Source organism: Alligator mississippiensis, chromosome 4 (genome assembly GCF_030867095.1).
Source record: "Alligator mississippiensis isolate rAllMis1 chromosome 4, rAllMis1, whole genome shotgun sequence".
In the NCBI taxonomy this organism is placed as follows: Eukaryota; Metazoa; Chordata; order Crocodylia; family Alligatoridae; genus Alligator; species Alligator mississippiensis.
Genome location: NC_081827.1, coordinates 119,396,942 through 119,411,521, shown reverse-complemented (window position 1 = coordinate 119,411,521; position 14,580 = coordinate 119,396,942). Strand labels below are relative to the sequence as shown.

The following is a 14,580-nucleotide window of genomic DNA, read 5'->3' as shown; positions in this document are numbered from 1 at the left end:
CAAACTGAAATAATTCTCCATTTCTACAGGGAAATCATGTGTCAGCTCCAGTACAGGTGAATTGTGAAGGTTTCAGGGAGATATACTAAACCTCTGAATAGTACAAGGAGAGAGAAAGGACTACAAGGAATTTCAAAGCATTTCATACAAGCTCTGCTTGCATTCTGCGCTTTGTGAAACCAGAGGCAGATACAACAGCCAGTGTAATCAGCTGAAAGGACTTCATAATCCACATCTTTTTTCTCTTCTTATTCCCAGCAGTTATCTGGACTCATCCCTGTTTGATCCTCCCACATCCTATCTCAGGCACTCCCATTTAGGAGTGATAAAACAGAGGTAACTCTAGGGGATATAAATAACCTCCAGTTAGTCCAGAATTTAGGTTAACTGGGATCTTCCAGTTTATCTCTATGTCAACTGTCTGTAAGTCATTTTAATGGTGACTATTGCAGTACTGGTGTCTTTAAAGCTGAGGTAGTATAAACTAAAGACCATTCATTACAATGGTTCTAGGATTTCCCCTGCACCCTTCCACGCTCAAGCAACATAAAATGATGACCCCTTATTGTCATGGGTGGACAAGTTGGCAACAACCTGTTCCAACTTTAATACCGCTTCAATCAGAGTTAATGTTGGAGCATTTTTAAAGCATCTGTACCATTCCCAGAATGTCCACTGGTAACAATTAGACCATAATTCATGGCTCAAATATTAAAAAGTTCTGTGGATCACAGAAGCCAGAATTCAATCAAGATCACTTGATACTGACAAATTAGCAAAGTAGAACAGTGGTACCAAACACATTTCACAGGCAGATTAGTGGCCTGGGGTCAGCCCGTGGGCCCAATCCCGCACATAGGGCTACATCATCTGGCCAACAGGGTTCCCCATGGGCATGGAAATTTGGCAGCAGGACAAGCAGCAGCAACAACATTAATTGATTGCTGCTATGACTCCAGGAACCACAGCAAATAACATTGCCACTGCACCCCAGCTGCCAGATTTCCAGAGCCATGGGGAGCCCTGTAAGCTAGACAACATGGTTCCATAGGCTGGATCTGGCCTAAGGGCCATATCTCAGTCACTCCTGAACTGGACAAATTCCAGTCAGTTCATCTGTGGATAAGGACATGTGTACTTCTGGAGCTATTTCAAAAGGGCAGCAGCTGTTACATTATGGGTAGACAAGCCAGAAATGTAGTAAAACTGCTCCAACTTTAACTCTAGCTGAAGCAGTGCTAAAGGTGGAGCAGTTGTACTACATTTCTACCCTCTCTGGCTTGTCCACCCCTAACATTTAGGATGTAACAGCTGCTGCCCTTCTGAAATTTCCCCTTTCTGAAATGCTTCCAAATGCATGTGTGTTCACACCCTGTGTTTTAGAAGCATACCAAAAGTTCAGTCCTCATCTAAGGGTAAGAACAAATATACATTTGTAGCAGCTTCAAAAGGGAAGGGGGAGCTTCTGTGACTGCTACATATGCATGAGTCTGTAGCAAATCATCAAAACCACTCCAACTTTAGCCCTGCTTCATCCAAGGCCAAAATTGGGGCCATTTAGCTACAGGATTATGCACACATACCAGTTACACTGTAACAGCTGCTGCAAGCACTTAAGCAGCTGATTCTCCTTCCCTTCTGCAGCTGCTACAAATATACATTTGCTCATACTCTAAGAACTAAGCTATATGCAAGGACTGATACAAAAGATGGACAAATATTATTTGTCCATGTAGGAGCAATTCAAATACTGTACATTTGCTGTTTTCTCAAACAGCCACAAGGTGACAGCAATGCATCAACTAGGGAGGCAAAGATGACTTTATGCTCGTTTGGTCCTCCGCTATTTTCAACTTTTTAGAAATGGATTTTTACCCAAAAGAAATACAATAGAAATTTCCATTGGTGAACTTATTTGTGCTGTTAGCTTAAGCAGGTAAACTTGTTCCAACCATTTTACCATAGATCAAGACAAAAAATTCAAATCCTGCGTACCAGCAACAAAACCCAGCTTAAAATTAAATTTACTACCAGCCTGTTTGGTGGTGGGAAAATGCTACAAGAGAAATGTGGCTAACAACTGAAGGTCAGGTGGACTTACTTTTTGGCTCTCTTACAAGCAAATATGGTCTGAACAAATATTTAACATGGAACTGTTCTGTTATTGTAAGAAGCCTGTATTTTCTTACTGCACTCAGTTCTTGATAATAAATATGCTCTAAATGGGACTTCTAAAGAAGACTGCTGTACAAACACTATAGAAGCAAAGGCCTTGATTTTTCATGAGCGCTGCAGAAGCAGATCTATCCCATATCAGTGGGGTGGTTCATAGAGTCTTCTGGTTGAAAAACGTAATTAAATCTGATATCTAATTGACAAACAGTCCTTCTAAAATTGGTTCCTTTTTTGAGGGGTTAAAGGTGTTTTGCTGCTCACAGACAATTTTTCCAGAGTTTCCTAGAGTTTCACTAAGGCGAGAAGACGTGTCCAGCAGTTACCCTTCCTTTCATTATTGGTGTACTACCTTCTCACTCAAACAGGCACACAGCTGCAGCTGAGGATTTGAGAGAGAGGGAAGGACAATCACTCTTTGGGGCAAATGCTAAAAGTAGTGCATGCTTCTTAGGAGCTCTTTCTGCACTTGAGAGGGCATTGGGGTGAGAGAGGGTGGCAGGTGGGGTTCCTGAAAAGGAAAAAAAGATAAATGGAAAATAAGGCAGGAACCGAATTAGAATTCTTAGGACAGGGCATAGTCTTCTATCCTCCAGAATAGGATACTGTAACAGCTAATGGTTGTTGAATTTTCCCTGCTCTCACATGAAGATATGACCTGGAGCCCTATTCCAGGAGAGCCCACAATTTATTTTTTTTGCATGCATTAAAAAGCAATTAATCCATTTGGTCTAAATGCAGTATGACAACATGCAGCGAATGAAGCCACTCTATCTACCACACACTTAGCACTCGCCATGCATAGAATTAGGAACGTTAGGCACATACGGTAAACAATATTACAAAATAGATCTGTAAAACAAATAGGAAAAGCAAGATGGTTAACATGAATGGCAAACACTTGAAGGATTTCCTGAAGCTCTGACTAGTATTAAACATAATCGCTTTGCTGCAATATCTTTGTAAAGGCCTGTAACGGGGAGCCACAAGCTCCCATTATTTTAAGGGAGAAGCAACAGCAGGGAGGTCCCCAGGTACCCATTATGCGCTAGTTGCAGGGGAGCAGGCAACCAAGGATCCATAGGCTATGAGTACCTATTGCAGGGCTAGCAACCCAGGAAAAAGACAGCTGGGCAGAGATCTGTTTAGGCAGCAAGAGCACTGCTACAGCAGTGCTGAGGTCCAGCCATCAAGCCTAGAAGGAAACACCTGTGGGTGGCTGGAGAGCCACCTGACTGGAAGGGGTAGGGCTTTAGACACATACGACTAGTGCCTGAGACCAAGCGGGCAGTATGGGCCTGCAGGCAGTAGGAAAAGGAGCTCATGAGCAGGATGGCTGCAGAAGAGCAACTCACAGATACCTCAGCTGCCCTAGGAACTGCAAGTAAGGAGTGTATTACTTCCAGGGAAGTATGACCCAGTGGACTGAGCATAGCTGTAAGGGGTGAATGAGGAGACCACACAGCAGTGCCGGACTGGCACAGCAAGGTTTAGAGTCCTGCCAGGGCAGGTCATAAACCAGAGATGGCCTGGAGCTGAGAGGGCTAAGGCCATAGCTAAAGATGGGTGACATCAGAGCCAGGTGCCCAGAGCCTGAGAGAGGCAAAACCACTCCAGCCACCCACAGGGGTTTCCTTCTATGCTTCACAGCTAGCCTGCTGTTCTGGCTGCTGTAGCAGTGCCCTTGCTGCCCAAGCAGATCTCTGCCAGAGACCTGGAGCCTGAGAGAGGCCAGAAAGGGCTGCAGCCCAGAAGCTGCAGTCCAGTACACCAGCTGAGAGGGGCCCAGCCAGAGAAAAAGGGTCAGAGTCAGAAAGGCTGAAGCCGCAACAAAGGCTTGGAGGCATGCTGTTATAATCAGTAACATCCATGAAACATGGGTGTAGCTATAGGGCTGGAAGGACACTACAAATAGTCCTTAAGGCAACAGGTGCCCTGGGGGCATGGACAGGCCAGGAGGGTCCACTGAGTGCTTGAGAGGCAGGACTGGGACCAGTGGGATCTGGGAAGGACTTGCTGGATGGACTGGGGTTCTCTAGGACCCTAGGGCAGCCTGTCTTTTTACAAATCAACTAAGTACATCAAGGCATGTCAGGTGAGAGAAAAGGGAGGGTACCCAGGGACAGGAGCCATGTTGCCACAAGGGGGCATCAGGGCCACCCTGGGGTCTTTAATCCTGTTATGAGGCCTATGAGCCTTATTTTTGAATCAGTATAATCAGAGGCCTACTGTTGCTTCATAGGTGCTTGATATTAAAGTAACAGTCAGATACTAAGGTCCTGGTCTGCTAGTGCCTATGTACATGCATAACTCCACTCACAGGAATTCTCACATAAATCGTGCACATGCAAAAGCATTATGTGGGATAAGGCTCTTAATTAACAGAGGTTAAGCATGCAAATGCAAGAACATATTTAGTTTAATTAAAGCTAGAGGAGGATTTTTCTAGGACTAAGGCACAATCACATTTATGCATTTCTCTTCCTTGAAGCCATCCTGTTTATACAGGCTCAGAGATCTACATGATGATCTTCTGTAGAAGTTGTGCAAGATGTTGCTAAATATATTGACAAGGCTAAAGATATAATCTAAGACCTTCACTTCTAGCCATGCAACCACAAATGACATGAGTAGGTTGGTATGGGGAATGAGTTAACAGAGGATTTGACCCAAAGCATTTATACGCTACTGAGGAAAAGATCCTGACTGAATATTCCAGCTATGGCTTGTTTGTTAAAATGGCTCTTGAGAATTTTAAATGGCATACTGAATACTGTCAAAACACCACTTTCCAACTGACAACTGGAGCTGTTCCAGGAAAAGCAGCAAATCAAAGACCTATCCAATATTGCATATAGCTAATGCACGGCAGCCAGCTGTAGGGACCTAGTGAAAAAACACTTTGGGTTCTGGCTCCCAGGAGGAAAGCGCTCTGCCATTAGTCTCCTTGAGCACCAGCCTCCACTGGGGCCCCACTAAACACTTCTTTTGCTTTCTGTTGTCATCAAAACCATTTCTGCACATAGGCCCAATTCACTCCTCAAGTAATTTGGGTCCCTTAGATAAGGGCTAAATTTCGGCCATCTCCTGTTCAAGAGGGAAATAATAGGGAGGGAACTAAACCTAGAGAAGAGGGTCTTAAAAAAATACTGTTCTTTAAAATGTAATCTTATGATCCAGTAACACTAGCAGGGAGAGCAGGGAAGGAAGGGAGAACATCTCTTATAAATCAATTCTTCCCAGCCAATGCTTCCCAAATTCTTCCCAGCCAATGCTCTCATTCTCAGCTCTTGCCTAAATAAGCAATGAAATAAACAAAGATATCTTCCTTTTTTCTTTTTTTTACTACAAGTCTCAAGTCCTGTTAGGTCACAGCTCCCAGCTCTTCAGTTAGCCTGGTATTTCAGAGATGGCTGCCACAAAATCCCTTTATTCCCCTATAAGATTTCTGCAGCAAGGAGTTGGAGAACCTCCAAGACTACAGCCCTGTCACAGCTCCCGCCCACACTCAGCCAGCAAGTTGGAGTTCTTCCCATTTCAGCTCCACCCTGGTTTTGTTTTCCTGTCCAACTGCAGACTCAGACTATGGAGGGGGGGGGCTCACCACACCCAAAGGAGACTTCATTTTTTAAATCTTCTGGCTTCTCTTAATCAACTTTGGGAAGGGACAAACGAGGGAGACACAGGTCAATAACAGCGTGTATGGTTTTCACCCCAATAACGTTCCTGAATGGACTTGTCCATTGTGGAAGGGCTGTGCACTCCTGTATCCATTTGTGCTGCGTACAACTGAAAAGGTCCCCAAGAGACTCTGTTCCCAGGTGGTGTAACAAAACTTGTTCTACCCACCCCACTAAGAGGTTCCCAAAAGGAAGAAGGCAAGTACAGTAGTGATCCTGCACCACTACAATAGTCTAACGGGTCTGCACCAGTCCCAGCAGTGATGAGCAGGGGAAGGAACAAGCTGCCTCTCCTCTGTCCCTGTGCCAGCAAGGAATCTGGCATTCATTCTCTTCACATTTTTATTCCTTATTGTCATGTAGGAAAGAACCCAACCCTCATGTTCTCATCTGAGGGATTCCATTCTACACCCAGTTCAGCTTCCCCAGTGTCATGATCATCCCCTTCAAATCCTGGATCCACCATATCCTCTCTCCTCTGCAACTAATCACCCAGTTGCTTCCATGCCCCCTACTTTCTTCTGTTCAGGGAGTGATAGCAGCCTCAAAACTCTCTGCTGTATTACTGAAGCAGAGAGATCTTAGGCTTCAACAATATGTTTTTATTTAACTGTCACATTAACAACATAAATTGTTGGGTGAAGTTCTGGAGTCTGCTCAAAATCAGAGATCATCACAATAGTTCCTTCTGGCCTTAATACGTATTTCTTACCCATGGACAACCTAACAGACAAAGCTAGGTTCCACATTATACTTGACCTCTGAACTACGTTGCTCAGTCTTGCTTTCTAAACTACTCTACCAATGCATAAATGCAGCAGAGGCGTAACTGGTAGAGCTTGCACCCTAGGCAGCAGACTCATACCTGATAGGGTTTGTGCTCTGAGGTACTGAAACAAAGGCATTGTGGGCGGAGGGAGGGGTTGAGGTTCCTATCACGTGGAACAAAACAGAAGCAGGACACTACTGTGAAGGGAGGCATCACCTCCAGCAGACAGGTTAACCCTCCCCATGCCTTAAAACTGCTGTAGTTTCATATGGCAAACAATGGTCCCAAACCCTTTATTTGGCAATAGCTGCAGAGCTAGGGAATGGTTAACTTGGCTCTTGGAAGCAACATCTGACACCTCTCCTCCCAGCAGCAGCATCTCCCATAGAGAGGGGGTTGCAGGATTGAGGAGGGAACTCCTGACCCCGCTCCACTCCATGCCGCTAAAACTTTGAGCCCCCTGCCTCCCAACTTTATTCCAGCACCCCCCATAACTGAGCACCCAGAACTTGATGGAAAATTTAAGATCTAGGTTTCTCTTTTTTAAAGAAACTATAATTTTTACCAAAACAATTTTGTGAAGATTCAAAATGGTGATTAAAAAAATCCCCTCTTCCTTTACCCCTGGAAAACCCAACATTTTTCAATCCTCACATTGAGGGAAGACAAAAGAACAGTCAGATCATTTGTCAGCTAGGCATATGAAATACATTTTTTAAAAGACATCCTAATGCATATAAAAGAGGGGAAGAAACAGCTCATATAAGAATTTGCACAGTGGTCTTGATTTCTAGCAGTTGGAAACCTGGGATGATGCTTTTGGTGTAGTTACTGAAAAGTCTCTAACTCAGTCATTAAGCCTGATTTTAGCTAAGCAATGAAAACTGTGAAGCCTGACATCTTTAATTTCCAGGGGTTTATGCTCTATTCTCAAGTTTCAGATTCAGATATACCTGAAAAATCAAAACAAAGCCCAGTCACATCCTCCTGGTCACTGGGTTTCATGTCATAACTCAGAGTTGGATCCAAATCAATGTAGACGGACCAAATCTGCAGATCAGCAGGAAGGTTGGGATTCTGTGAGCAAAGCTATTATTGATCTTAAAAGGACTTCTGAATATTAAGTTCATGGTCCAGGTAGTTCCTGCCTCAGCTGTAAAACACCAACTTAACCTTCTAATAAAAATTGAATTCATTGGATAAAACCCAGACCCCAATTGACAAAATCCCCATTGATGTCAGTGGGGTTAAGATTTCACCCACAGATTTTAAAGCCAAAATGAGCTGCTGTGATAATCTAGTTAAACTTCCTGGATAATCCCAACCACAACAAGCCAACCAGAAATTCCTGAAGTAGAGAAAAGAGGTTCTATCTGCTACTTAACTCTGCTGTCTCCTTCTCTCCCACAAACTTAAGGAAAGGTACTGTGACACCGAAAAGTTTGCCTATGTCTATCCCAACCATGCAGTTGGCCCAATAAAAGGTATCACCCTAAAGAATTCTTGCCTCTTGCGTATTTCCTGGACCATCACAGCAACAAGATCACCTCAATGTTACCTGTAGCAGAGAAAGTTAATCTTCCTTGCCATATAAAGCAAACACTGGCAAGCACAATAACTTGTAGCTGAAGCTTTAAAAGGGGATAAATTTATGCTATAATCTCTGTGTGCATGTCTACACATGCAATTACTGTGCATGAATAAAATCTGGTGAAGTTTGTGCTGGAGTTTATTTCTCCCAGGTGTGCCATATGCACGTGTGGTCAGGACCACAGCAATCTGAGTAGGGGCGGAGCAGCCCCATCTGGCAGGGAGCCCCAAGGGTCAACCTGCCAGTGCAGGGTTGCACCTGCCTGGCTCAGTGTGCTGCAGAGGGCCTGGTTAGGGCACGAGTACTTCAATGTGGGGCGGCACAATGTGGGTGCCAGCAGGCAACCCCCACACTGAAGCACTCTCATGTCCCAGACAGCCCCGTCAGCATCTATACATGCATTGCAGCAGAGTAAATAACTCCACCATAGGATAATACTTGTGTCTGGCAGTACTATCCTACAGCAGAGTTAATTAGATTACTGCAGCCTAATAGCACATGTAGAGCTAATTAGTCAGCTCCACAGTAAACATCTCATGTAGACGTGCCCTGTATGGGGAGACAGTGTCCATGTCTACATAAGATGCTTACTGCACAGTAGCTTGTTACTATTGTGCAGTAGTGTCTCTGGGCATGAACCATGATGTGATGCTACTGTGCAGTAGTAAAGAGCTACTGCAGTAAGTGTCACCATGGCAACCATGCTGAGATGCTACTGAGCAGAGATGCATTGTGAAATCATTTAATACTTAGTTATGCAAGTACTAAATGACCGTGCAGTAAGAACTGCGGACAGCATCTCATGTAGATGTGGCCAGTTTCACCCAGGGGGGAATAAATTTAATCTGAATGTAGATGATGAGTTCCCTGTGGCCATATGTTCACCACAAATGTTAAGGGGAAACAAGATCAAAATTTGGACGGAAGAAAAGTCCATTTCCAATTCTTCTCCCGCTTCCTTCTATAAATAAACAACATTACTGACATATACGTTAATTAACTGTATCAGTTTATCATTTTGAACACTAACATTTTTCACAGCTATTTTCTCCAAAAGTTATAGAAAGGCTTCTTTTTGGACAATGCCTAATTCATACTCTAGATAATATTCATACAGAGCTTAACTATTTTTCCAGAGATGAGCTGAAATTGCAAAATCTGGCCCTGTATTTCAATCATCTGTTTTTTGTTAAGGCCCATTTGCAAAATTCAGATCAGGATCCTGAGTGAGATTATGAGTTATCTTAAAAGTTCATATACATGATTTTTATCACAATTCCCTCTTTTTATTTACTTATATTGTAGGACTTAGTGCTGATGTTACCTTGAGAGATGAACCTTTGGGACTGAAACATTTAAATGGCTTTTTGTCCTCTGACAAGCCATCTTCAGGCATCTTCTGACGTTTCTCAGCAGCTTCAGCCCTTCTCCTCTCAATCTCTTCCTTCAGCCTCCTCTTCTCCTCCTAAAATGGTATACATAATCTGTTGGTCATTTGTTTTCTTCAAGATACCATAGTGTCATCCTCAGCACCTTAAATTTCCCAAAGACAGTTACAGGATTTGCAAAAAATAGACCCCTATGTCTGTGACCTATTTCAGTTCTAGTAATTTATTTAAGCACATGTAATGCACTAATCTACCACAGTATCAAGTGCGTTTGTAGGGAGACAGGGTTAATCTATGCTGCATTCATTTATTCCCATAAAGGCATTGCTTGCATAACTAAATATGCTGCTGTGGTCCAGTGTTTACTGAGACAGCAACATTTTAAAAAATGCTATCTCATGAAAGACTGGGATGTAAGAAGCTGAATGTTGTTTTAAAACTATTACACATGGGTTAAAAATGCTAAAGAAAACCACATTTAATGTGACTGAGTCACAATATTGATGTTTTTAAGACACTAAGTCAATCTGACCCTTTGTCTGGAGAAGAAAAGGGATAGGAACCACTTCCAAGTTGCCTAAGAACAGGCCCCAAACCAACACCACTCACAGTCCCAGCAAATTTTCAAAACAAATTCATTCTGCAGCCTCATTTCCCCCCGTCTAAGCTTCATTGACTTGGAATCATAGCACGAAGGTTAATACGTATCTACCTGACATGTGTAAGGAAGACTTATGTATGCCCAGTAATTTGAAGATGAAAACCACTATGAATGAATAACAGGGTTATTCTTTTGAAGATGTAGCAAGCTTAACTTTCAGAGCTTGGCTTGAGTCCCAGGCCTGAGATCCTACTGTTTTGTAGGAGCTCATCCACCAATCAGGACGCAGCAAGAGAAATAACATCATGCCCCTTTCCGGGGGGGGGGGGGGGGGGGGGAGAAGAGCTCCCCCGGACCTGATTGAAGACTACAAACTGTCAGGTCTGGAAAACTTCAGGGCGGAGCCCTGGAGTGTATAAAAGGAGCTGTATGCCCAGCACGGGAGAGAGGTGTTGGGGACAGAGAAGAGTAAAGAACGGGGCTTAGAAGAGCTGAGGCAAGCTGCTCAGCAAGGCAAAGCAGCAACCCAGGAAGAGACCCTGAAGACTTCTATCAGCAGGGAGAGGGGGGCAGCTCCAGTGGTTAGGCTCTCGGTGCGCAGCACAGTGCACAGCATCCAGACCCTGGGAGCTGCGTGAGGCAGCTTGGGTCTGCAACCTCTGGCATGCGGCCAGAGACACGGTACACAAGCTGGTGCATGGAGCAGGATCTTTGGAGCCACTGGGGCGGCTCCGGTCCTCAACCCCTGGAACGAGGCTGGGAGCTCGGTGCAGGAGGTGCTGCATGGAGGGTGAGAGACCCTGGGAGCTGCTTGAGGCAGCTCGGATCTACAGCTGCTGACACGGGGCAGCAGCTCAGTGCAGACTATGCTGCCCAGAGGGTCTGGGAACAGACCAAGCCTCAATGCTGTACAAGGCTGTCCAGGCTTCCAACCCCTAGCACAAGGTGAAGCGCTCACTACGCACAGTGGTGCATATGGCCCTAAGACAGGACAGCAGCAGCAGAGTCAGGCGGCAGGAAAATCCGGTGGGAAACAGAGCTTGACCTGGAGAACAAGAGGCAATCCTCCAGGACTGTGGAGTAGTAAGTTACCCTGGAGAGAGGGTCCCCCACCCACCCCGAGGGTTACAAAGGGGCACTACGTGGGCTGGTCCTGGGTGATAGCAGGGGAGTTTAGGAGTCTTTGAGGTCTTCCTCTCCTTTTTCTTTCCCCCCACCTCCTTTCCTGTAGTGGTACCTTGGGAGTGGGGCCCCTGCCCTGGAGGGCACCCAGGTAGTCTAAAGACTGCTGATTATATTTGTGGACCGTGCCTTACAGTTTATGGAAATAATATGAAGTAATAGTTTGTATATGAATAGAGTTATAAGGTTGCCCAATCAATATCCTTTGGTCTGGTTTGTTCTATTGTTCATCAGTATTTTAAATGATAACTGGGTGTGTATATCTCTGTCTATGTGTGTGTATATCTATATCTATATATCTATATAATAGGGTTTATTGTTTTGTAAATTTGTACATATATATATAATCTATGTCCTTACCCTTTAATGGTTTTGTTGTAATAATAAATCTGTATATAGTTAAGTAATTGATTGACTGAACCTGACTGTATAGGGGACAGAGGCGGCCACTGGGCTATTGTATCCCTCCACAACACACTGTCCTGCCAATAATTCCCTCAATTGGAGAGGGAAGTACAAACTCATGTACACCCAGGCTACAAAGGGATTTGAAGGATGTCAACTAAATTACAAGCAGGGCAGTTCTTCTTAGTTCTCTGAACCAGGATATGCCGTACTACTGCAACAAGCTGAGTACTCTTAATTTATGGAGTTCTTCAGTGGACCAGTTGGGAGCTCAACACATTGCAGGAGCAAGCTGCTCCTTCCAAGCACTAAGTAGTGTTATTGTTAGCCCCCAAAATCAAAGTTTATTTTCTGTATGGTTTACATCTCTAATTTACATGCCAGAGATCTGAACATCCTGTTTAAAAAGACTCACTTGCCAGGGGAAACAGACAAAAACAGATGCATTTTGGTATTTAATATATTAAATTCAGCAAGAATCTCTTTCTAATGAAATCCAGCCCAGCGTAACCCCAGGATTTAATCCCACCCTCAGCAAACAAACATCTGCTTTGCCATTTTGCAGACACTTGCATACACAGAGGATCAGGATTCTAGTAATTTGAGCTATCACATGCCAGAAAAAGACTCCCCAAATAAACAAAGACCTGTGTTCCCACAGCACCACACCTGAAGGTTTGTTTGTTTGTTTGTTTGTTTTTTAATGCACTGATCATAGGAAATTCAAGACAACCACAGATAAAAATCTTTGCCTCAATTATTTGATTAGAGTCTTGCCATTGATCTCAATGAAGTTGGCATTTCACCCACTGATCCTATCCCATTTTAGAGATTAGATCCAGATTTCACTGGTTCATCTATGTGATAACATGGCATAATATCAGATGCAAGGCCTGAGGTTAAAAGTTCCAGAATCAGTCTGGGGATTAATGCAGTTAGTTTGTCTGAAACCTATGCCCACTGTGCTAGGCCCTCTATTGACACATAAGTAAGAGACAGTCCCTCTGACAAGGAGCTTGCAGTCCAAGTAAACTACACAGACCAGATGCGGCAAAGGAAGAAATAGCACAGAGAGGTCATGTGACTTGTCACAGCCTCATCAACAGCACCAGAGCTAGGAATAAAAGTCAAGTTTTAGCCCTGCCAATCTGGTAGACCTTGGGTGCATCTACATGTGCAAATGCTACAGAGTGGGTTTACTGTAGAGTAATTTATTCTGAAGTAAACCCACCCCAGGCAGGCACCTATGCATGCGGGGATGCAGAAGCAGATTTGCTGCTCCTGGCAGCAGTCTGCTCCCGCCTGCCCTGGCCCTTCACCAGCCCCCTCCAGCATCCAGGGAGAACTCTGGGCTCCTCCTGGGTGCTGTTAGGAAGCACAGGGCCAGGAGACAGCTGTCACCTGGCAGGGGCTGGCAGATTCCTCCCTGTCCCCAGGAACTGCCTGCTGCTGGGGTGGGCTGCACCACTGGAGCCTGGGTGAGGACAATGTCCCCCTGCGCCAGCAGCAGGAAGCTCCCCACCCCTCGATCGAAGGCAGGGGACTTGGAAAGGAGGGAGGGGCAGGTCCCAGCCCTCTACGCCGATCTGCCGGTAGGGCAAATAGCAGCGAGCCCACGGCTGGGTGTGGATTACTTGAGCAGAGCTGGGGCTGGGAGCAAACTCTCAGCCTGTTCCCAAACTCCTAGCCCCTGCTCCATGATTGCACATGGGGAGTGGGGGCTGAGAGCTCCCTCACTTTCACACTGCTTTTCCTTAGCTACTTCCTCATATTAAGTATAGCCTTGCTTCTCATCCCCATTGATTTACTATCCAAGAGTATCACTCACTTCTGTGTTACTGATATTTAATTAAAGACAAATGGAACTGAGTCACTCTCAGCATCAGTAAGGGAGTCCCAAGGTCTGGTGCTGGACATCCCTTTGTGCTATTATACCATTACCTCTTCTTTGGCTTTTCTCTCAGCCTCCTCCTGTTTCCTCCTCTGCTCCTCCTCCTCAAGGACCTTCCGGCGCTCCTCACGCTTTTTCTTCAGTTCCTCCAGCTCCATGGCTGCCTCCTGTTGCTTTTCCTTCAGCTTCTCAAACTCCTCACTCTCATTTTCTCCTCGGCGACGGCGCAGCTCCTCTAATCTTTTGCCAGCTTCAAGCTGAGACACTGGCTTGGCTTCTTCAGCATCTGCAGTTGTTTTCAGGTTGGAGCGGCTGAGGAAGAAACAAACACAGGTGAGTATGCCACAGGTTTTCCTTTCCTGTCTAGAATTACTTATTGTCATAAGAACTTGACACGCAAAAGTTCCTCCTTACAAGATCATGTGTTCCTCATAAACTCTGTACTAACTTGATAGGTTTATCAGGTATGCTGAAGTATTTAGATGCACTCATCTGCCTTTCACTGACAAGAGTGAAAGGGAAGGGAGAAAGTGTCCTGCATGCTTGGGGATGCAATGTTTGCATCATGCTACCTTTAAACTAAGACGCATACATTTCACCTCTTTCTTGGAAATAACTTGGTCTTTATTTTGGAAATATTCGTATCTGCTGTGATTTCTTTGTTTGAGATCTATTTTATTTCATCCCCACCTTCAAAGTATATAAGCCGCTGTGTTTATGTATTTGTATTCTGTAACTGGGGAGCTGTACTTAGGGAGTTATCTTCTAAAAGCATATATGAAGAAAACAATTCAGGAATCCAAGGAAAGGCAATAAGTCATTTGCCTCTAAAATTTTCTAAATAGGATGTGCACATACAAAAGAAAAACACAGCAGCAATGCATTGCATGGAACACAGTAT

At 44.6% G+C, this 14,580-nt stretch overlaps 1 protein-coding gene across 8 annotated transcripts in view; it reads right to left on the bottom strand.

The window, feature by feature from the left end:
* The window catches only part of CALD1 (caldesmon 1), a 367,827-nt gene that overhangs the window by 13,393 nt on the left and 339,854 nt on the right, over window positions 1-14,580 (bottom strand). For all 8 annotated transcript variants that reach the window (XM_059726536.1, XM_019489435.2, XM_014609318.3 and 5 more), the window contains 2 exons: window positions 13,730-13,991; window positions 9,537-9,677 (listed from right to left, as the gene is read on the bottom strand). In XM_059726536.1, coding sequence (XP_059582519.1) covers window positions 9,537-9,677; window positions 13,730-13,991 — 403 coding nt within the window. The remainder of the gene's footprint in view (window positions 1-9,536; window positions 9,678-13,729; window positions 13,992-14,580) is intronic.